The sequence below is a fragment of the Melopsittacus undulatus genome, chromosome 1 (assembly GCF_012275295.1).
Source record: "Melopsittacus undulatus isolate bMelUnd1 chromosome 1, bMelUnd1.mat.Z, whole genome shotgun sequence".
Lineage (NCBI taxonomy): Eukaryota > Metazoa > Chordata > Aves > Psittaciformes > Psittaculidae > Melopsittacus > Melopsittacus undulatus.
Window position 1 is genome coordinate 19831533 of NC_047527.1, and position 25674 is coordinate 19857206.

Consider the following 25674-nt stretch of genomic DNA (forward strand, 5'->3'; position numbering starts at 1 on the left):
AATGCATATACTTCTTCCTATGTCTCATTAATAACAAAGTCCAGGTGGATGAACTCTCTCCTGGTGACTATGGCTAACAGTCTTTCTCCTAAAAATTAAGCATATTTGTGAGACTTCCACAAATGATACATGCATGGTATTATCTCCACTGGCATCAATTTGTATTATTTTGTTTACTTCAACAGGACCAGATATTTAAATTATATATTTTAAGATCCTTAGATTTAAAGACCAAGTTTGACTACCTTGACATAAAATTTAAATAAGTGTAAGTAATTGCTGAATTTGGGCATATAGTTGCCTAATGGCATCCACAGTTCTTATTACCACACTTGTGGAGAGAAGACAATATTAAACTTAGTGGTATCTGACAGTATGTTACTCAAAAAATAGTCCCCTGACATCCATAGAGCATCACAGTGACTGAGGAGTACTCCAGCTGAAGGTGGCCATAACCTAACTAGGTGGTAGGTTACAGCAGTCAGCTTCAGTATTTGGTACTCTTTATTTATTCATACAGACTGCTTAATATAGATAAAGCAAAGCTGACTGCTGGTGAGCAAAATAAAGTCATATTTCACAGTTATGATGTCATCAAAGAGCTATATTTCATGGCTATAACATCTTTGCAAATATATACATAAAATGGTATATCCCCAAGGAGCAGTACTTGCTAAGTCTGCCCGAGGTCCAGCAAGGTGGACCTCCTTAAATTCCATTTAATGTACATTAAGATTTGAATATCAAGGAAGTCTAAATAGCCTGAGGGTAGAAAAGGCATTCTGAGTTTCATACACTGTAGCATACTTGCCATATTACATGAATTTTTCTATATATTATGTGCTGTGTTATCTTCAATTCACTCTTTTTAAATTTCAGCACACTATTTTCCTTTTATGCATTTATCTGCGCATGTACGCTTTATATTACATGTAATTACAAAATTACAACTCAAGTGAATCTCATATAATATATAAACTATCATTGATGCAGTCTCAGAATTTCAGATCTTGAAAATAGAATTTGATTACTTTCTTCACTCTAAAACAGTATCACTGTAATATCAGCCTTAAGCAATATGGGCTGCTAAAATCGTTTGGTTCCATTTTTCCAAAAACGAAAACTGATAGGATTATTTTCATCATAAATTAATTTTACCATGTAATTGCAATTATGACTTCTAATTAATGAATGGTTTCAGCCTCACTAACTAGGTCAGCATTTTTCTTTTAAAAATATATCATTTTTCTCTTTAGATAAGCACTGTGATATGTCCAAGCTTGGGGAAAATGCACATAGCATTTTATAGGGCAATGATCCTAGCAGCTGAGAAATGGTGAAAGTAATGCGACATGCTTTGCTACATATTCAAGCCATTTTCTGTCGCTTTTATGAAAAAAAATAAAAAAACAAGCAGATGGCAAAAGGCTTCTTAATACAGAGGATCAGAGTTTCTAAGTACTATTAGAGTGTTATTTAATTTCTTTACTTGAGTTTCCCAATACATAGAACACTGAAAAATGTGAGACCAATGAATCAGCAAAGCAACTAATCTATTACATCATGCTTGTCAACATGCATAGGATATTGTAGAACATATTGACAAGAGGCAGAACTGAAGACAGGGTTTTCTGTAATCAGATGTACTCCTGTGGAAAAATATAAAAGGAACCTGTAGCTTACTTCATGCATCATGTAGGAGATCTCAGCACTCCTCACTGTCCATTGCTGTCAGGTTACATGTTTGAAGGTACCATAGCAATAGGCGAGAATACCTCTCCAGTCTCCTCTGAAGATGTATTCTGCATATATATACCATTTTAAATTCTACACTGTTTGTCTTCCATTCAAATCCCTGACAACAACCTTATTCCACTGTTCTTTCATTCCACACAATTCACGCACTGCGGCATGAAAATACAGGAAAGAAAATTTAGTAGTTTGTAACTATTAAAACAATGATTAGCAGCATAAGATGAGACAAAAATAATTTCCTTGGAAGAGGCTCAAAATTTGATGGCTAAAATGTCAGGGATATAGTAGTTAAACTAAATTCTGGCTCTTATCAGACTGCAGCACTCCAAAATATCTGTTGGGTGTCTTTGTAGGGGTTTTTTATTTTTCTGCTGCTAGACACAGTTATGTATTTAGAGAGCACCTCTTAACAAAAATTTCCATTAACAGTTGAGATCCAATGCATACTTTAAAAAATGGTCAATAACAAATGCTAAGCAGTTTTGTAATGGGGGGTAAAGCTTGAGGCTTTTTTCTGAAAGTCAGTCAATAAAAATCATAAAGCACACACCAAAAATAGCAAAAGCATTGAGTAAACAAAATTTAAAATCATACATACTTTATCAGATTTTAACAAGATAAGGAATTTACAATGTTGCATTACACAAACCTTTAAAACAGGACTGTATTACGTCTAAGAAAACTCTGTGAATACCTTTATTCTTTTTCTTTCTAAATGAAAAGTAGCATTTATTTATACATGCAAGCCAAAGACTGATGAACTGATTAGTACTTCTGGTACCACAGTATAAGTATCAAACTTCAGATAACTTAATAAAGAGATGTTTTTTTTTCTCATGCAATGATGTAATTTGAAATTCAGTCTCCTTTAAGACCCACCCAGCTCAAAATGCGTATACACAACATTCTGGAACTATATGTCCATATTATACATTGTACTGTCTAAATTATCCACAATTCATCATTGTAGTTTTATGCTGTTGAAGCATCTTTAAAAACAATGTGACTACATTGCCACCAGATCAGAGAAGCACAGACCTGAACAAGCCCATCTTGAATGTTTTCTCTAGAGTAAAATTTCTACAGCTTTATCCGCAATCTTTGAAATATATAAACCAGTAGTTTTTTTATATCAAGCAATATGCCAGTGTCCAATCCTCCAATACTCTCTTAAGACAAAATATTGGAAAACTTTTCTATTTGTTATCCCCAAGAATATGTTGTAAAGTCAAATATGGCTATTGAAGTTTTCTAGATATAATACACTGCTTAACAGTCTTGAGGGAGACAAAGGGGAGCAAAGGGAAACAGTAAGCTATGAGGGGACAATCTGATTGATGTTTTCTGTAACATATAAAAGACCCAACAGGTACACTAGACTGGTTGCACACACTGGCAAAACTGGCATACAAAAGCATCTTTTTCCTGTCCATGTTTTTGAATCAGTCCTGATTACTAAAAAGCACATTTGGAAAGCTTTGTAATGTTAGGGTTGGGGGAAGAGAGGAGGGAACAACAACCAACCAACCAAAACAAACAAAACTACCACAACCAGAAGCTCAGCTGTCCTCTACAGACTATTTTAGAAGGCCCAAGCTAATCAGCTGACTGCAGGAAAAACTAGGAACAGTGGCTACTGTGCAGCTATAGCTTTCCAAACAATAGGCTTTAGTCTTTATTACTTTTGTCCATTCAAATATTAATATAGGAATATTACTAGCTTTAATTCTGGACCATACTTCTGAATATTTGGTTCTGGGGTTTCTCACTGATTCAATTAGAACATGTACAAGTAACTAAAAATTCAGTAACTAAACAAAAATGAGGTCTGGTGCTATCAAGACAACCACACTTTATGTTTGCCATGTTGATGGATAAGTAGCATTTTTGTATGATGACCATTATTACACCTTACAAAGCTCATTTACACATACCCTTATCTGAAGCCTCCTAGATCAAGGAGAGAAAATGAGATCTAGTAGTCAATCCATACCCTTCTTTTGAGCATGAATGGTCGAACAACCTAAAAAATAAAATGTGACAAGAAAAACCTAAACCCAAATGTGTGTTAAGCTGGTCTCACAGAGCTAAACAGAGATACTGAGAAAGTCAAGATCAGGGTTGAGAAAGGAATTTTGCCCTTAGGACTCTGTCACAGTCCCATGACCACAGCACCCAGTTTCCTTTTCTGACTCTGAACCATCCTGAGCTGTGTAATTTTGTGGGTAAATACTCGTATCCAGTTTGTGACTCACATGTCACAATAAATTTATTACTCTCAGCAAAAACTAGTTCCTTCAAATGGATGCACAATGGTTTCTAGTGATAATGTTTTTGTTGTTTTAGTTATAGAATTCCAACTTCTATGTTATGATGTCTTAAGAGAGAGTAAATAGTTTTCAAAGAGGTAGAAGGAAAACATATTTTGAAACTTAAAATATTTTCTTTAATGATATGCTGAATATAGATACGACACACTGAAACCAACTAAAACCTGCCAACTTAAGAAACAAAGTCTCTCCCTAGCTGTTTGCAACCAAGATGGACTACAGCATTGAATGCCAAATAACACTATATTGTGTATATAGCTCAATATATTAACACACCCGTCCTTCAATTGTTCATGGCAGTGTTGCTATGCAGTATTCCATGTGCAATAATCTTTGCTGAATTAATGAGAAAAACACAACAAAGAGCAAAATAGTTGTGGACCAATTACATGTCCCTTTTGATTCTAGCCCCATCTGTTTCCAAAACCAGACATTGTTTCCTAGTCCTTTGCAATTACCAGTGTGTTATATTGCCTTTATAACCAAACTACAGTGGAGACAGCTGAAAAGTGCAAAGCTTTCTGCCAGCCTCTGCAGGTCCCTTGGTGCATGAAACTACAAGAAACAATGTATTGTAATGCAGATGTTCATTGATTCCCTGCAGAATTTCACAGACTAGGAGTCCTTCACTGTGTGACCTACAGGGATTTGTACTTTACATAATATCCACTATATAGCATATCATGTCCAAAGCAAAGTACCTAGTGAATCTGATCATTCGTCCCTTGCACATGCCTTTCCAGCTATCAACTTTTTTCAGAGAACAAGAAGTCTTTTGTGCTTGAAACATAAATGTCAATCAAAATAGAATACGTTTCTAATGTGTATCACCTTTCATTCAGAGTTCAATGCCTTTTACGAGTCAAACCAGTGTTCTTGCCTCATGCTGGACATGCACAGTACAAAAGAATTTAGGAAGATAATGGATCAATTTTAAGTCTACACAGACTAAAAACTTGCTTACTTGCAGATTAAGATGGTTTCCAAAGACCTGTTTACACCTAACACACCAAAACTGAGAAGTTTTGCTATGTCAGGTAAGCTTTTCACATATGGATAAACAAAGGACCAGAAATAGTAAATTAATACCCTCAAACTAAAAACTAATAGACTTGAAGGTTTTATATTGTTTCATTTTTCTGAAGCATTTTGACTAGGATTAAAATGCAGTTTTGCATTTAAAACTATTCTAAAAGGCTAATTGAATAAAATTAGATTTCTCCACATATCAAATGTATATACAAATAAATGTTACTTCTAACCTAGGTTAATTTCTACAGCAAATAACTTTGAAATTAATTTTAAATTCACATATGTATGTTAACTATGTGAAACAATGATAAGGAAATGGCATCCCAGCTGACAAAACAGTTGGAATGCTTGACAAGGGCTCTGATATTCAGTAATGAACTCACAGCTTTCTGATATTTAAAGCTGCAAGTCAAACGAGGTAATGCTTATATCAAAGTCTACAGAATATTACTGTATTTTCACCTTGAATCACAAAAGCAAAGTTACAGGAGTCACCATAACAAGGCAAGATGGGAAATATCTTTCAGTTTTCAAAATTTAGTACTGCTTTTTCACATGTTAGTGAAACTATTTTACACCTCAGTTCTATCTTAAAGCCTTATGGCCATGATTTCTTGATAGTGGGCATCATTTCACTTTGTCAGTTGTGACCACAAATGAAAATTCTTCCCATGACTTTTCTCTGTTACACATGCTCATACACAGGTCATGCAAAAGCCTGTTTCCCACAAAAGTCAAAAGCTGCATGTGGGAAAGACGACAACAAAGGCTTGGTTGCTACTTCCATGTGAGTTCACACAGCCACTCTCACTTTCTCATCTTGCAGGCCTGTGCAGGGAGCAGTCCACCAAGATCAACTGCCTTGAAGAACAGCAAACTTCTGTACTAAATATGTCTGTTAAAGGTAAAGGAAGGTTAATTACATACGCCAAAGAGTAGCTCTGGCACCGAGGCCAAATATATCTGTATTTATGTGCTGGGAGACTTCCTCAGCCTTTGAACAGGTGATTGCTCACAAACTATCTCTGGAGAATGTTCCATGCAATGCTTTAACTCCTGCAGCTATTTGGGAGGAGTGTCAGCTGGCCTCAACCAAGAACATGCCAGGGACCATTTTAATCCTTCACAAGTATGTATTAGCTTCTGTCAGTACTGAATTTCCTTACACAGGTATAGCCTGTTTTCCCTTACAGTGCTTAGCCCTGCATCTTCTCACTATAACACAGAGAAGTGCCCAGCACATACATAAGAGCAGAGAAGTGAGGCCCTGAGAAAGGTCTGCAGCAGGAAGCGGCTGCTACAGTCAGCGGAACAATTGATCAGGCCCAGCTGGCCAGGGCAAGATGGATATCCTGGTGCTGCTATAAACAGTCCCACGTTATACACTAAGAATGACTTTTAAAATATCACATATTTAAACATAAGTTTGTACAATTATTTGATTAGACAAGAATCTCAGATTTTCTTACAAAAGAAAAAAAAAGGGGGGCATCACTGAACCTCAAGAATTCATGCTTTTAGGACACATTCGGCAATGAGTCCCAGCAATGCATGGATGAAATCTGTAAGTCACAGGTACTAACTGCACCATAAATGTCAAAGAAGTAGAATATAGTGCAAGAGTATTTGGGGAACAACAGTTTTAGTCAGTCAGACCTAAAATGGAGCGATGCCTTGCAGAGTTCTGCAGATCAAGTTTCAGGTAAATGACGTAAATATGGGCTATGCATGGAAAAGGACTGAGAACACTACAGCCTTTGAAGACTTGGATCAGTTCAACATGCAAGACTGAAAATTACTGGAAATCCTGTATTTAATACACAGGTGTGGTACTCTCTTCAAACAGCTGAAGTAGCAGAATCCAAACCATGAAGACAGTAGGAAGCTTTCACTTCACCTACCTTTAAAGTATTCGAGTGTTAAAGCAAGAAGTGCAGTGCACGGGTTAACTGGATGGCTGTTATGTCCTTACTTTTGCCATTCTGTACCTACATGACCTCCTCCTAGTTTCAAACTAGTTATGGAAAACAGATCAAGATGCACAGAAATCCTCCCCTGCTCCCCCAGTGTCCCCTCCCAGCCCACGGTATGGGAGTCTGGCTCTCTGCTTTTAATCCAATATCCACTTCACTACAGAAGATTTATTTAGACTGGCTCTTGTCTCATAAAGGGCTCCAAAAGTATATAGCGATTTTTGACACTTTGTTATAATGTTGCTATGACCCCCCCACCCGCTCCTCACATACTACACCACCACCCAGCCTCATTTTCATATGGATACAAAGCATTGGGATAAAATGATGGTTCATTATAGTGGTACAGAGCTCTTATCTTCATCCGGCAAGAGTCATTTCCTTCCAAAGATTGAAATGCAAATGTGAAAATTAATGATAACTGCATTATCTGATAGCAGAGATAATACCGATTCACTGTCAGAGTAACACACAGTCATTCTATGATTTCCTCTGCTTCTTCACAATATTCTTACTGTCAGACTATATCTATAGTTAACTATGTTTCATGGATTTTTGTTAATTTACATCAAATAGCATTTCCAAGATCTTATATCTACCACATTTCCTCAATCAAAAAAGAAACAAAATCAGGACACTAATCTCCAAGTCCTCTTAGGACTGGTTTAAAAAGAAAGAAAAACAAAAAAAAAAAGAAAAAAGAAAAAGAAGTAAAAAGAGGAAAAACAAAAAGACTATCGTTAATGTCTGTTTCTATCTTGCAGTGGTCTACCAACCATTCCAATCTATATTAAAGAGCTTTTCTTTGTAACCCAAACTGTTTATGTACTACTAAATAATGCACAGTAAACCCCAACAATCAATACATATTTACAGTGATTCTTATGAATGGTTACAGGAAATCTATTCAGAAAAGCTTTACAAACTATCTTTTATAGCAGGTAAAAATACAAACCTTGTATGTCAAATGTTTGCTAGATCCTTTCTGATCCACATCTTGCTAAAGCAATATACCAGAATTCACATGAAAGGCTGTGTCTCTCTCTCTTTTATTAATCATTAATAGCAGCATAACTGAATATATCACTATTTTAAAGCACTATTTAATTTTCTGTTTACGATTGTTCTTAAACTTTCTGATACACAAGAAAAACACCAACCTGTCACAGCAATTACAAGAAACTATACTGTGCAATATATAACAATCCTTAGTATTTTTTTTCAACTGTTCTCTGATATATATCAGAGTATTCGAGTTATGATAAGTCTTCTGAGATCTAACATGAATTGTGACTTCATCCTGCTTTGCTATTATCAATAGCAGAAGTTCTGTTGATTTACTGAAGGCAGAATTTTACACATGGGAGACTTTCACTTTATGTGGAGATGAATGTCAACAATACATAAAGAATTACCACAAACTGATGACAAGAGTTCTAGGTCTTATTTCCACTTTTTTTTAATTTTTTTTTTGGGGGTATGTGGACAAATCACATTTTCTCACTTTCTAAGAAAAATTCAGATACATTTCAAAAGAACTTCTAAGACTGACTTTCAAGACCATCCAACTCACAAAATCAGTGTGTTCTGCAAGAAAGCTGTGATTCTCTACAACTGTGAAAACAAGAAGAAGAATAATCTAGTTGACAGTATGCTGCATGTAAATTAAGAAGACAGAGGTCCAATTCCTCCTTAGGATCAAGATTTTCTGAGTAGCATCAATTTCATTTTTGTAAATGTGCTATACACAGCTCCCCAACTGCAAACACAGTTATTGTTTCTCTGTCTTGAAAGGCAGGTACAATTTCACTGACAGATGAAACACTCATGAATTACCAGATCAATGTGGGAAGAGAGTCAAACGAGCTGACTTATCACCACCACACGATGGTGGAGTGGGTTTTGAAAATCTTTTGAATTAGTCAGGACTAAAAACTGTGTCCCATCTGCTACAGTGAAGGACCTTTCCCTTACGTACTACTCACAGTATAGGTATGGGATGTCTTTTATTCGCTGACTATGCAATAATAGCACGGAATTTAGAAGAGGACAGAGAAGTTATCATTCATAACACAGCCTGAATACACAGTTACCAGAGAAATAAAAATTGGGAGTTGCTTATATGAAGGACTGCTAGAATTTATGCATTACAAATGCATCCAAATGATACAGTATTCCTAGAAGTAATATACAGTATATTAATATATTTATTGCATTTTAGTTGCAAGCAATTGTCATGGTCAGTCATCTGCTTTGCAGACTCTATTCCTTAGACTTTTGCTGTCGGTTATAACAGAAAAAGAATCAATACTGTGTGTTCATATATAGTCTATTGACTTCAGTTTCCATTATTTCAGAGTAAGTTTTCTCATCAAAAAGAATTTTTAAAAAATGAGGACAAAACCAGTGAAAACTGAGGCCATCTTAAAAAACATTCAGGTAACATTCAAACAGACTACAGAAAGTAGGCATTATCTCTGCAACTCCTTGTTGGTCAGTGAAGGTCACAAGACTGTGATTTTTAAGATTGCTTCAGCAGAAATTCTTTGAAGCTACAGCACATTTAACATTACGTTTTTCTTCATAAAAATATTCTAATTACAAAGGCTTGGGAATGCATGCAAGCCATTTAACAATGCAAATTTTCAAACTAAATAAAAACCCTAATTAATGCCAGAAGCTTAATTTTGACTCATCCGTAAGTTGTTGCTAATGAATAACTTACAGAATGTCAGTGCCTGGCAAGTACTGGCTCTGAAAACAATAGTATGCTACTTTAGTTCTGAAAAAAGTAAAAAAGAAGAAAATTAAAATAACAAAACACCTCTACATTTTATATGAATCCTTGAGTCATCACAGTTCACACTGTCAACTGACTTGTATCATGCATAGCAGAGTTGTTGGATTTCTGAGGAAGCTCCATCTCAGTAAGTAGACCACAGACAGACTAGATAACAAAGAATGTATGGTCATCTGCTATTTGAGGTAGCACCTTTACTACAAGTTGGTAAAATTGCTGAAGATAAGTTTTTAATAGTTCTGTTTGTGCTGTACGAAAATATGTTCTTAAATAAGCAAAATATTTAATGTTTTCTCCCACGAAAGATCTGAGAAAAGTTATCTTCGTACTTCATTGTCAAAAATTATCTTCTTTTGACTGTTCCTTTTTCTGTATCAGTAAATAACCAAGTTCATTTCAGAAAGCATGCATGATGGAGAGTATAGCATGTGGTATGCACCCATTCGTTTTTTCATACATGTTAGAGCCTTGTAAAGAACCAGTATTTAAATAAAAAAGAGCTGCTTAATTCATGTTGGTGATGATCAGTTTTTTTCTGAAGTCAAAAGGAATTTTTCTCACATTCAGCATTGATAACCAACTTATCCCATGTCAAAGCTACCAATAAATATTACGAGAAACACGCATATCTGTTTAACTGATTTTTTTCCGCAACAAAATAAAAATTATTATTTTTATTCCACACATCATGAAAGACCTCTGAAACTTTTGTATAAGGCAGTATGTTGAAATATACTAAAACAAAAAAAAAGTAACAAAAAAATTACTGATTTCAGATATTTATTTATTACAAAATTAAAAACAAATCATGTTAGTCATTGAAGTGCACTGTGAAGCTGAAAAAGGCCATTCTGCTGCATCCAAATATATTTATTGTATTATTTTAAATGCACTGTAGTGTATTATAATACTAAATCTGGTTTTCATATAACACCATAGTGCTTTATACAGAATATAAATTGTGTATTACCATTAAAAACATTTTAAATTGCATAACAATAATTAGATATACAAGGTCTTCATTTTTTTTTGCCTTTTATTTTCCAGCTACTGGTTTCAGAAAATTACCATTAGTTTTGTTCTTCTCTTCATGAAGAGCATAGAGTAATTTGAAAAATCAAGCAAGGCTGAAAATGTGATTGAAATATGGGATTTTTTTTATTAAATATTATTTTTGCATTATAAATTATTGAAAAAACATTTCTGGAATACTATTCTGATGTGTTCATCCTTCTTAGGGAAAATATCTATAAGAGATACAGCTAGCCTGAGAGGATGTTTGGCTTCAGATGCATGTTTTCCAAAAGCACCATTAAAATGTAGTCAATATAATGGATCTTTAAGGCCCATTTTAGTTTTCCCATGAAAACAGTGCACTGAGTTCCAGAATTGCCTAAGAGAAACATAACTTACCCCTTTGCCTTAGGTGTGCTTTTATGGTACTACAGAGGTTTTACATATTTACATTGAACAGACACTTTGAAAGAATTACCATGCTACCACCACATCTTGTACCTTAGCAATGTCACACTTGCACCATCTTCACAGTGCATCATAGATTAACATTACTGTGAATTACTGTTTAATGTGAAGGGCTAACACTTCATTTAACACTAGGATTTTTTCTTTCAACTGAAATCACTGACCAGGTGTGCTAAATTATTTCTATCAGGCTAAAACAAGTAAACAAAGTCCTTGAAAATGTCATGAAATACCATGCCTGTATGTTAAGCTCAACATGCTGCTAAATGTAGGCACAAACCTTGAGAAAAGACACAGGTTGGTGTTCTGGCTTCAGAAAAAAGAGCAGAAAAGCTTGTCCTTTAATACAACCATGAAAATGAGAACTTACTGATAAATTTCAATCCTAAAATTCTAAGCAGCAATATTTTCCTTTATATCAAGCATGTATGTTAAGACATTTTATGTTGAACAATTTACAAAATGGTAGAGCCCAAACCATTGTTTTACTCAAGAACTTAATCTTAGTGCTTATCAATCAATATCTCAGACTCTGAAGGTTCTTAAAATAAACAGTCCATCAAAATTGAATCCAAATCATAAGACACCTACTAAAATAGAAATATTAGAAAATATTGGAAATTAGTTTCAGAAATTTTGTTGGCTTTCAGCTGTTTTTTCCTACCTGGCCCATCCCAATCTTCATTCTCCACAGCAAGCTGGCCTGGTTTCTCTGACCGTGCATCACCATCAGATTCTGCTGCCTCCTGGATGCTTTCTTCATTGCCTGAAAAAAACAATCAGAGAAACATAGTACTGACATATTTCAACAGTGACTTTTAGGCAGAGATCCCATAATACCCGAACAACTGCTTACATGCATAAGTCAAAACATATGCATGTCTATAAACAGAGAGAAAATGAAAAAAAGTATATTTGACATGTAAACATCTATGAGTTCCCAGTGATCCAAACAAGCCCTGAGCATCCAATCCTTTCAGTTCTGTGGAAAGACAAATCTTGGAAACCAGTGTTTACTCTGTATGTTTAAAAAAAAGAATCACGACTTGCACCTAATTCTGTAAACCAATGCACAGAAAGTCATTAAGTTTGTATGCACAAATGAGAGAAAGAAATCAGCTTGTTACACCCCAGGAACAAATGCTTTCAGCTATGTGTTTTTCTGTATTTACACTTAATTTATACATTGTGTATTAATGACACAGTACAAAAATATGATGCACTAAACAATCTGGCTTTTCAGGCCACTACTGGAGAGCTACACTTTGGTATTTCAGCATTGAAGGAATTTGCCCTTAAAGGTCATAATGTACCAGCAGGTCCCTATGATCATTTTCTCCCTATCAAACTTTATCTAAAGAAATGCAAAATTTCTGATGAATTTCAGAATTTTCACCATCCAGATTACCTGAGCACATCTGTCTGCATTCAGTAACTATCCACTACAAGTCTGTATATAGGACACATGGAAAATTATGATAAGGTTACATTTGTAGAGATGACCATTCAATTTCTATTTGAAGAACTCCTTGTTGAAAGTGCAGTTATTTCAGTTAAACAAAGAGTCTATGCAAGCTCCATGCAAAAATAGTATGAAATAATCACTATGAAAAATTACATTGAAGGTGACGGGCTCAGGGGTCCAGGTATTAACACAAAATTATCTGGCCACAGTAATGTGCTAAATGACATCTCTGAGGCTTATCCAGACCAGTACTTTGCTGCATTTGTACTTTTTTATTCTATTTATATTCTAATCAATCCAAGAAACTGTTGCATAGAAAGACACTATGAAGAATGAAAAAAAGAAAAATCTACACTATTATCTACATCACTCAAATAGGACTGAATTACTATTTTAACTTTTTCAGCAGTCTTGAAGCAAACTGTTCAAAAAACTGTGGTAGCACTAAAAAACAGATTCGGTGTATTTTAGAATTTGAAAATTAGACTGTTTGTTGATTTGACAATAGGAGAGCAAGAAGAAGCTAAAAGCAGACCAATTAAGCACTAACTTGTATTTTTCCCCCCCTCGATAACAAAAGCTTTTATTAGCAACATAGGTAAAGAAATGTGATTAAAACAAACCATGCCAGATCCCCATACGTTATCACTGGAGCTATATTTATATACCAGATAAGATTGCGACCCAGAGTTTTCAAGTACATGATTATATACAAACACTATAAAGTATTAACTTCATGTGCACATGTATTGGCTTGTAATAACACATTCTTCCTTTCATTCATAAAATAAACAGGGTTTTTTTCTAAGTATAAGAGCCTGGTAACTATTTCTCACACAAACACAATACTATACTCACTCCAGACTTCAGCAACAAAAAAATAGTTCAGTGTATGTGTAGTACTAAAAATATAGCCTAGTGTACAGGCACTTAAAGCTAAAACACAACACAAATATCTAGTATAGCTTTTGTGTTAAAGACACTATAATTTTACCTAGGCATTTGAAGTTCACATGCTTCTGTTCAATCTGAAGTTACACTTCAGAAGACAGTTCTAAATCCTCACATGTTGAAAAAGCTACCCCTTAAGTTTCTTGTAAATCATTTTAGCAGTTACTTGTTTTTAATCAACTACTCTGTTTTAACCAAACAACCCCACTTTTTTTGGGTGGACTGAAGAACCTATCAGATACTTTTACCTTCACAGCAATTTACAGCTGCAACAAATTGCTCTTTATTGCAGAGACACCAAGGACAGCTTTCCAAGGTTCAAAGCTGGCAAGATTAAGTCCAGTTTTCTCCAAAATGTTGGAAAGCATTTCACAGTAAGGGCAATTCTGAGTTTCTCACTCAAACTGCATAGTTACCATAAAGCTCTTAAAATGTTCTTTGCATGGAATTTTTGTACAAAAGAAAGTGTTTTCTTTCGACTATAAACAATAGCTCAACAAAAAAACCAGCAAAAATTAGAAGTAGTAATAATTCTAGATAGAGCCCAAGCATGGAAAATTTATCTCCAAAATATAAAAGTTTTTCCAGGTTATAATACATACATATCTGGTGTTCACATGCAAATTTGAGCTTTATTTCAATGAATGCAACCAACCAAAATATAAAGCAAACAAAACTATCAGAACTGAGAGGAGGAGAAACTTACGTGAAAAGATTGGGCTGAAGGGGAAAAAGACAGAATTATAGCTAAGGTATATAATCTACAGCAAACCCTAATTCAGTACTTGAGAGATGAAGAAAGACCTGAAAATGTACATTAACAGATGGCTTAATTTTATATTAACTTGCTTTTGTCAGTGTTTCATGATGTATGGTATTACAATGTTTTTCATAATCAACTTGTCATGAATTAATGCATGACCCATGCAAATAAAGTGCAACAAAATGTGTAGAATTTACATTAGGAAAAACTCTGGTTTGCATCTAGAAGTAATTTTAATTATTTTCATTGATATTTTCTATTTTCTATTATTCATCAACTATCAAGTCCACACATTACACACTGGCAATATCACAACACTGATTTCTCCTGTTCCCCACACTACTCTCCCTTCCTACTGAAGCAACCTGATAGTGAAACCAGCAAACAGTACTGTGGACTTCAGAATCCATCAGTGAAGCTAGTGTATCCCAGGTTCAGCTGAGCATCAAGGTCAAATGGAAATGGACAACTAAGTCAATCCATTTGGTGCTGAAGACACTGCAACTTCAAGAAGCCACAGGAGGCTAAGGAGGCTTAGCACAGGAGCTGATAACAAAACACATGTTTTTTTCCTTTTCTTTGGTCTTACTTGATACTACTTTAGCAGTAACATTAGTTTAGTACAACTTTTGCTGTGGTACACAAATTTCCTTACAGAATTTATTTTCTTTCCATTGTTTATTCTTTTAGTTCATTCACTATTTTCCATTCTCAATAATAGTATTTTTTATATTTATTTTGAAACTGATTACATTTTTCTCCAATTTACAGGTGTAGACATTTAATAGGATCCAGGACATTATTTTCTTTCTTTCTTCCAAGTCAAACCAAGTGCTTTTTGCCTTATACACCACTCACTTTGCAACTACTTATTCATTTCTAAACCCATTGTTTTCATTTTTTCTCATGTTTGTTTCTTCATTTTGCTGCTAAATTACATTTTGCATTCAAATTAAATGAGAAATAACTTTTTACCATCAACACCAAAGAATGGTATAGAAGTACTGGCAATCATATACACTCTAAAATGAAGCAAAATCTGCTTCTATTTAGGCTTTTCCTTCTGGCAACTAAAATCGGTAAGTGAATTCTTTCCTGTAAAAGAACATCACTGCATGAAAAAAAAACTCTTATGAGCAAGAATCTGAAATATCATATAGTATATTTACTCATGAGTCAAGCCTACTGGACTTTCTGTTATTTCTCTATATTTGGCATTAAAGCTACACTTTGGGCAGAATTCATCTCTTCTAAGATTAGATGCCTAAAAGTTAAGTTAGTCCAGACTTCTTATGTATGTACTCCTATAGATACAGAAGAGAGAAACCTCCTCAATGACTCATCCTATTTGAGGATGCCGAAGATACAAGAGACCTCTTAGTGTCTGAGGTAGTTGAAATGAATCATCCTCTGAGACATGCAACTTGGACTAGGAACCTATCTTTAGACAGCTAAAGTTAGGTGAAACAAATCTCTGCCTTACAACGAAGTGCTGAGTACACAAAATACTGCTTAACTAAGAGAAAAAAAAATCTTGTTCAAACAGCTTCAATAAGATAATATGAACAGAATTTTCATCTTGACCTTACTATTTCTGACCAGCATTAACTGTATCTGTTGCTCTTCAAAAACAGTTTAACATTCTTCTACGTTGTTTTTCATATCCTAGTGTTCATGCAATAGATGCAAGCAAGTATTCTTAAGTTCTGCAATTCAGGGTGGTACAGTTTGGCCAGAGAATCTGAAGACTATAAAGAGACATATTACCAGAAACATGAGAGGAAGAACTCCAACATCTCTGACAACACTGACAAGGAGGAAAAGAGACTTGAATATTAACAAGTAATTTTTTCTTTAATCTTTTTAACAAATTAAAGACTTCCCAATTTGTACTTAATCAGCTTGTACCACAAGTAGTTGTATTTTAAAGAAGCACATGGGTTAGCAGTTCTTCTCAACCCTGCTGTTTTAATCCATGTTGCTCCTATCAGTATTAGGCTCTTACAGAAAGTCTCATACAATGTAACTATTGAACTTTCTTACTGGGAATGTTATAGCAGCTGTTAGTCACTCTATAATGTATTTTGCAATCAGCTAAATCAACAAAGTATTTTTAACAATGAACAGTTCAGAACTGACAGATCTACTTTCTTGTTCACAACTGCTTATCACAGCATAGATATCATATATGTTTGCCAGGTGCTCCTATAGTTAGGATACCTTCACAGAAGCCGCTCACGAAAGATAAGGTCATAAAAGAGATGAAAAATGTGCAAGCTTCATACACTCATGGTTTTATCATCAGACAAAATAGCTTTGGGTGAAGGACTGTACCAGTCACAAACAGCACATGGCAGCTTCTATTACAGTGAGAGAACATTAGAAGTTTGAAATTCAGTTTGTGTTCATTCTTCCTGGCAGCATAAATGTAAACGTAAATTGTTAACATCCTAATACAGCTGTTCAGTGTGAAACATCACTTCTCAATTATAATAAATCAATTCAGAAATAAATTGTTACAAAGCCTGTAGTATTTTGTACTGCCAAAAGAGAAAACAGGCAGACGTGGGGAGTCACACACTGTAGATTTTAATTCAATAAGAACATAACCTTACGTACGTTGAACAGGCCAGTATAACTGGCCGTGAAGGAGCAGGCTTTGCTGGGGCCCTTTCCTGCTTTCTGTCACAACAAACAGTGGTTTTCCAAATTCCAGATTTAACCAAAGAAAGATTGTGAGACTGCATGTACAAACTAGAGGCCAGAGCTTCAGAAGCTGCAAGTTAACATTCAAAAATAGTCCTTTGTTATTTGCTTTCTCACAATGCCTATGACCAGTAACACAGCTTACACACACTGCTAGTTTATCTTGCTCTCGAATCCTAAGAAACACACTGTAAGCTAAAAATCACTGCCAGGAACCTCTCCTCAGAAGCAACACTCATAATTTTTAAATTAACCATATACAACTTAGAATACAAATGCAATGTACTTAATTCATTCAACGTAACTTACCTTTTGGCAGCACACACTATGCTTAAGAATACCAATGACATCTAACAGAACTTAACTGTCCTTGTGAATTACCCTTTTTAAAGGTTCTATGCATATATTTAACAAGCAGAAATCTCTAATTTTAATAGCAAGTCTTCAGCAGACATAAAACATTCTGTTTATAAAATACATGCAAATAATGGGGAAAACATCTTTAAATATGCTTTTGGCATGGAAATAAAACTCTGAGAATAAAAATACTAAATAAATTAGGAGGGATGTTTCTGTACATTGCCATATTTGGCTTCTGGTGTGTGGACAAGCTAAACAACTACAGTTGCTATAGCGCCATTCAAAAGGATTTATTCTGCAAGCCTTGCAAGAACAGAAAGTCAGAGAGGCAGAAATCTGATGCTATCACTACCAGACTCTGTTATCACTTCATCTGATGTATATCTACAGTAATTCCAGAGAAGCCCACCAGAGTCAACTGAGGCACCCCTCTACCAATACAGTAAGTTTGAGCAAAATTTGGCCCTCAGATGACTGATTTACTAGGGTACCTGTAAGAAATCAACACTCGTACATGTTAATCCACTGCATTTTATATCAGATTACATTAATTATCTCAATACTTTCCTTCTTTGCAAGCAATTATTGTTTTCTGTCATGCTGATTAACAATCATAATTTCTCCTGGGATAAATCTCATTTGAAATAACTGTATGTTTCTAGTTGCTCTAAGCACTCTTAAAATTATTTATCCAGCAAATGTCAGAAATAATGCACTGTCTCATATCCTAACATTTATGAAAGGTCTATGAATATCCATGTATCACTGAGTACCTACATGTGTGCAAGCTGTTAACTGTACAAAATAACAGTATGGAAACTATTTTAGCTCATATTAAAATCACCACTTTGTTTAACAAAATGACATCTTGACACAATGACATTTCAGCACAGTGGTCACATTAAAAAACAGTGTCAATTATTTCTAACCATTTTGTCTATGACATTTTTCTCCTGGGATAATACACTGCTGTGCAGTCTCTTCATCTAGACTGCATCTGGCCTTCCTCTTTCTCTAAGTGTTTGATACATTCTCATTATCGCACTGTTTGCTTTTGAAGTCTTTCAAGACAAGGATCACTGGTTCACATGTATTTCTTGCAGAACAGTGAAAATATTCTCTAAATTGTATTCAGACTTTCTTTCTATTAGTGAGTTTTATATTTATCCTAATTTTTAGGGAGAGAATCTTGTGGCACAAGTACTACAAATGAGTATCATTCAGATACACTGGCTACCCAAAAGTTTCTATAGCTTTAAAGGGAAAAAAACCCAACAACAAAAACCCAAACCCTAAAAACATCTTGGGCCTTTTCAATCTTTCCCCCTTAAAATTTTAATTACAAGAACTCATTAGACATATTCAAGTACCAGCCTGGGGTTCAAACTTACATAGTTCTAAGCACTTGATTAGAAAAGCAGCAGAAGCACATTTTTAAAGATATTTAGATACCCAAACGAAGTCTGTTACTTAGTATGATTTTCAAAAATTCCAATGGAAATAAACAAGCCATGAGATGCTAAAACACCTTGCAGCAGAACAGAGATGACTTCAGAGACGCTCTAGTAAGTTTTAAACTCTTAAGTTTGAAGACTCTTCTGCAAGTTGATATTTATACTTAATTAAATAACAATTCTGTTGTTTTCCCACTGCAGAAATACTGCCAGAAATCAACATTCAACCAAGAAAATCTCATTTTATTATATACAGCTGGAATTGTTATCATATAGACATCCTTTTTCCTTGTGATTTCCACCCACTGCTAGATAACAAATATCAATATGTATCTGTTTTCACAAAGTGAAATTTTAATTTACCTTGTAAATAGTTTGATGCTTTTATTTAAAATAATCAACAGTCCCAGTGCTTCAGTATCAGAAGCAGCCAACCCCCTATTGCTGGAGTTATGTTTCCAAAGACACGCTGTATTATATGTTATTTCAAAAACAGTCTAGACTTCTGAGAGCCAAACCCAAGAAAAACACTTAGAACTCATAAATAAATGCTTCTTTTTTTCTTATCCGCAAGAATCTATTCAGCAATAATATGTATCCTATCAATACTTATCCAACATCATAAATTCGTCACTTGCTTCATTTATTTTTTCTGTTCCTAAGAGAGGCAAATTACTGCAAACAACCCCACTGATGCCTTATACAGGATACAGCCAGTGAGCAACTCTGCTTTTTGGACATAGGTTGACAACAATTTTTCAGGGAACATCTCAGAACTCTACAACAGTATTTGGAATTTCTGTGTCAAGAACACCAAATCAGACAAAACCACAAAATGGACATCTTTATAAATGAAATTAGTAACAGCTGTATAGTACACATGAACTAAGAACATGTGCTGAAATCTGCTATTTGTGCATTTCATATTTTAAAGATTACCCTTACTAACTTGCAATTTATATCCTGTCAAATTTAAGCTCAATTTTAAGTCAGTCCAAGTTCAATTTTTGTGACCTTCTAGAAAGAGGACATTGCTCTATTTGTTTTAACCAAATAATCCCTTTCCTGATAGCTGTGATAGAATTCACAATTTCATTGTCCATAAGAAAACCAAAATGTGCTGACTGAAAAGGCTGAAGTTGCTTTGATAAACTGCTTAAAGTTGAGTAAGCTATTTAAGTGTTCCTCTCACTTCATAATTCTATACAGTTAAAATAATGTTTTCTATTTGGATCTATGTATATACTTCTTGAAACCTGGCTTGCTTGTTTCTTTTTTGTGATACAATTTTCTGTCTGATGGCAAATTTCTTTTTAGAAGAAGAGTATGCTTGTCAAACTCAGGTCAAGCTTTTATCCCACTAAAGTTGATAGATTTCAGTTGGACTGAAAATATAGCTTGCTGGGTTTCCACATGGGTTAGCAGTACATAGAAAAGAGTACAGGATAGGCAATCTTGCATTTGTTATCCTTGAAGCCTTTCCATGCTTTCAAGTGAATGGTCAGAAAACTCACTCCAGCATTTTCAAATATCTCCTAGCAAGAAAACAGGTAGTCCTCTGGCCTCCAGTAAGAGTAAATTGAGAAAGCATGAAAGGTAAAGCACGAGGCAGATTCTGATATTCAGAAGCAAAAGGTCTCTTTTCATCCTGCCAGGATCCAGTCTAATTCTGACTCATCATCACTCAAAGGCTATTATCAGAGAACCCCCTTCCTTTCTTTGCCCATATTCAGCATCTGACAAAAACTATGGAAGATGCACAGTATTCAACTGTTTCAGCTGAATGGGATATAGATGAATGCATAGGAACCCTCATTCTGGGGACATAAGATTTCAACACAGGTTCAAAAACATGCAACAAAAGAGGTAACTATTGTATTTTTCAAAGGAGTAGCACTGTGAGTTCTTAGTCAGATTCTTGTTATCCTAGGAAATGAAAATACATCAGTACACATACATGCCTTCTGTCTCCAATTACTGAAAGGAATTAATATGTCCTTTACTTGGAAAGTCTACATAAATAAAATACAATGAATTAAGATAAATTTAAAAAGAAACAAAATCAAACTACTACTACTACTAATAATAATAACAAATAAAAAAGGAACATGCTCCAAGAGAACAGAAGTATTGCCAGGGAAAGATAATGTCAGGCACAAGGAGGTGGGGGTGTCTGGTGCCAACTAAAGCCGAGGGCTGTGCAATCACCTCTATCAGTGCTCTATCAGTGTCTACACTCCAGCCAAATCCAGAGAAAACAAGGAGTCAAAGATTCAGGTCAATAAGCTTATAGGCGATTTGCACAAACAGCTCCTCCAGCAAGGTAAAAAACAAAGTCATATTGGCTTTTCTTTTTTATTCCTTCTCTTTGAACTCCCTGGTCAAAACACACCCTGAAAATGTCAGTGTTATATGCAAGAATTTAAAGAGCTGAGCTTCTTAATCCCGTTAAGAAATAAGAACAAAGTTCCCTGTAAAGATCTCCTTATTGAGCTCAAAGTGATTATGGTATAGCTGCCTTATGCTGATCCTACTTCCACTTGCTATAGCAAAAGAAGTAAAAATTTGTCATGAAATCCATTACTGAAAATGAAAGAAACGTTATTGATTAAAAGGCTTCTGGTTTGTTTTCTTTTTTTTTTAAAAAAAGGGCAGGGGAAGGGGAGCAGGGGAGAAAGGAATAACTCTACTTTCTGATCCCAAAAAAGAAAATAGCAAGCATATCGTTAGCCATTATATGCCTGACATGAAAGAAGTGAAGGATATTTACATACATAAACATAGGCATACACACCCAAAGTCACAGAGGAAAACAGGACAGACAGAAATAATTTTCAGGGTTTTAAGAGTTTGTCTGGTATTACAGATGGTAGCACGATAGCTTTGCACATGAAGTATGAAAGGAAAGATTAATGCACCGTAGAACTTAGCTTTGTATATGCTTTTTCTTATATGGAGAATCACACTGCAGCTGTTTCCCTGAATCTCAAGGCTGGCTGCACAATCAGGTCATATGGTTTAATATAAAAAATTCCATTCCTAAGCTGGTCTGGCAAGCTACTGGCAAAATACAGGAGCAGAAAACCTGGATCAGGTTCTGAGCTCATCCACTTCTGCCTAAGCACAATACAGGAATACAGCGGCAGGTATACACTAAGTATGCAGAAGCCTAAATATTCCCCAATGTCTCCTCTTGCTTAGAACTGTGTACAAGTTTCAGACAGCACTGGATTCCCCTCAACTCTGTCTTCCCCCACAAATAAAGATAAGCAATGTATTGTGAACTGTAACCATGCATCAACACTGATTTGCTACAGGCATCCATAGCACTTTGTATTATAGATCCTAAAAGCACTGCATCATGAAACAATCTTCATCCCACCCTATGTATCCCCCCTATATCTTCCTATGTCACCAACTGAAGCAGAATTAACAGAAGGAAACAGAAGCCATTTGCTTTCCAATCTGTCACCAGCAGTGTTAGAGCCCCTGAATATGCTTCCACTGAGGGCTGGTGCCAACGCAGCCATATGATGGAGCAACAATGGAAAGCTACAATAGAAGAACAGGTATTTCAACAAAAATTGTCCTCATAAGCATGGCAGCAAGAAACGGATAGGTCTTTAATTGTCAGATATGTACATTCATCCATTTGCCTCTTTCTTCTGGAAACAGTCTCACATTTTCTCTCTTGAGTCCTTCCTTCATCTTCTTCCATTACCTCTTTCCTTCTCTGAACACAGCTACTTCACTATCTACTAATCTGAAGTGATCTCTGTCATTGTTCAAGGTAACTTTTCCTTTGAAAGTTAATCCCTCATCGAACACGTCTGCTACGAAGGTCACAAGGAACTGTAATTTGTTTAGCCAGATCCCACCCTTCTGAAGTGGACAAGGCTCCTATCTTCCCAGCTTTTTACAGAGAGGAGAGGTGCCACTGCCCTATGAGTATGGCAAACTTTCCAAGTAACGGATGAGAGTACTTTTTTTTATTTTTTCCTGAAAGTATGTAGGCAGGATGCCAGCAATCAGAGACTAAAAAGTAAATTATAAACTACTTTACAGCCACAGTTCATGTTCAAGAGAACTTGACTCCATACTTTGCTTTTCATCCATCGTCTCCAACTCTGTGGCTTTTGTACTGTTCTGCTGCTTATGTCCCTTTTTGTAACCACTTTTCTACTTTTATTAGCCCCATCATCCCCCAGCTCACTTTTCATGTCTCTGTTAGCACCACCTCATTTTCTTATTCTTTCCTATAAAAGTTAATCTGCAAATACTATCCACAAACCAACAAAATGCAATGCATTATCATCAAGGCTACATCCTACCAAAGTTTTCATTTCTTCCCCAAGGACTGAGACTAGTGCAGCTTTATAGTGGAAGAACACTATGACTTATTATCATTGCTTTTTCTAAAATATTCCCTTTTCCCTAACCTCATTGTCAAAATTGCAAACAAATCGAACTTCTAACTGCCAGCTATTCTGAGGCTCTTCTAAAATATTCCTTCTTGGATGGGAAACTTCACCCAAAGGTTAAAATTCAAAGTTACAGGCTTAAACTGATCCCTGATAAATACTAGGTTTCTAATTTCCATTTTTGCTTTTAATATTTACATGTTTAAACACTGTTCACTTCTTCAAATTTGAGTGTAACTGAAGGCTACACAGGAATAATTATTCACATGTAGCAATGTTAATACTGGTTTTGTGGTATTGCAGACCTGAGGGGGAGGTGGAATTTTCCAGATTCCTTGTCATAAGAGCCATTAATGAGTAAAAGGAGAAGTGAAAATAATAGCCAAAAGTCATAGTTCTGAAAACAGAGAAGATGTAAAATGACATGTAGCTCAATCAATGTGATTAATTTGTTTCACACTTTTCAGAGGCTTTTGCCTTCACCTTCTAATTCTGGCAACTATTCTGCTGAATCAATCTCACAAACCAAAATTAATAAGGTGGGAATGACAACTATGGCTTTATAAAGGTTAGCTGTTTGCAATTTAGACAGAAGAGACTGCTCCCTGCTTATAGGATGATCAGACACAGCTTGACTAGAAAATCTCTTCAGTCAAAAAGCCAAAGTTATCAAGTTGTGAACCTTTAAGTCCTCTACTTTCATTTATCTGAATGGTGAGTTCAGTAAATTTTTGCCGTCAGTGCCTAGTTTGGATAGTTAAAAGCCTCTGGTTTTAGATGATGCTTGGATTTACACAGCTGGGGAAGTATGAAGCTTCACAAACAACTTGTCCCTAACAGTTGCCCCACTACTCACTTGCTCTCTTGTCCTAGATCATATAAGAAGAAACTCCAGAGAGGGAAATAGGGAGCCAGGATAGATGAAGATTTATATCCAGTAAAATCCCCTTACATTCTAGAACCTTCAAGGGTCCATGCTAGCAAGAGAATGCAGAGATGGCATAAAGGACTTCTGTGCCAATTCTGATATTTTCTGGGAAAGAGAAACCTGTCACATGAGAAAATGCAGATGTATATTTATTTTTTCCCTCCTTTGAAGATATCTGCGGTTTACAGGTTGCCAATACTGTCAAAGACCAAAGCAAAAATCAGAAAGTCAGGCCCTCAAAACAGAAATTAGAATGCATTTATTTGCTCTCTAACCTATTTGGTACACATATCATTTTCAAGTTTTCATTCATAATGTATAAAGAAAAAGTATCTTTTTTGAAAACCAGCTTATTTCTCATACCGTCTTATAATTTCAATACCAAAGCAATACAAAGGAAAAAAAAAACCCAGGTTATGAATGATTAACAGATTCATGAAAAAATCATTATAATCATTCTCACTTTTAGTATTTACTATACAATACAGGCACAAACCCTTTCACTAAGAAAGGGCAAAAAAACAATTATTTGCTTTCCAGATAAGTTTTGTCTTCTTCGGTTCAATACTCAGAAAAACCATACATGACCTCATGTACTACATGTAGTACACATAAGATGTGACACTGAAGAACATGGGGACACACATGAAGGACATCCAACAGAAGATGAGACAATAATAAAAACCAATATATCTAGTATGATAAAAACATATCTAGTCTCCCACTCCACCTTTCTGCAGGGATAGTCTCAAGTTACTTCAAAGTGGGACTTTCTGTCACACTGCCTCGGCTGGAAGTAGATTAGGGTTTTATGGGCCCCTTCATCCTCAGAAATTTCCTTTTCAACTTTTCTTCTGCAGCAGTTGCAGTGGATGGAGTCAAGATTTTTTTATAACTACGACACACTTGGAAAAAAATACTGCTTGGGAGTCAAAGGTATTCAGCTTCAAGAATCAGCAGATGTCCTTAATATGACATATGATAATCAAGATTCAGATTTAAATGTATTCCCATTTAATTTCCTGATCTTGATTAATACAATATTCAGTGGGTTCACGTTTTTTTTTCTGAAAGAGGTGTCCATTCAAGGAAAGTGCCAAGATGTCCTCAAATTCAACATGAATTTGCAATATTGATTGCTATAAATAAACAAACACAAATGTATTTTTTTGGATTTTACCCAAAACAGTAGTATTGCCATTCATGTACCCTAGAAATGCAGTAAGAAGTACAGAGAAATGACTATATGCAGCT

The 25674-nt window shown here is 35.3% G+C and overlaps 1 protein-coding gene across 1 annotated transcript in view; it reads right to left on the reverse strand.

The window, feature by feature from the left end:
* Positions 1 to 25674, reverse strand: part of ZFPM2 (zinc finger protein, FOG family member 2) — a 246160-nt gene that overhangs the window by 218136 nt on the left and 2350 nt on the right. The window contains exon 3 of the mRNA XM_034070325.1: positions 12037 to 12138. Coding sequence (XP_033926216.1) covers positions 12037 to 12138 — 102 coding nt within the window. The remainder of the gene's footprint in view (positions 1 to 12036; positions 12139 to 25674) is intronic.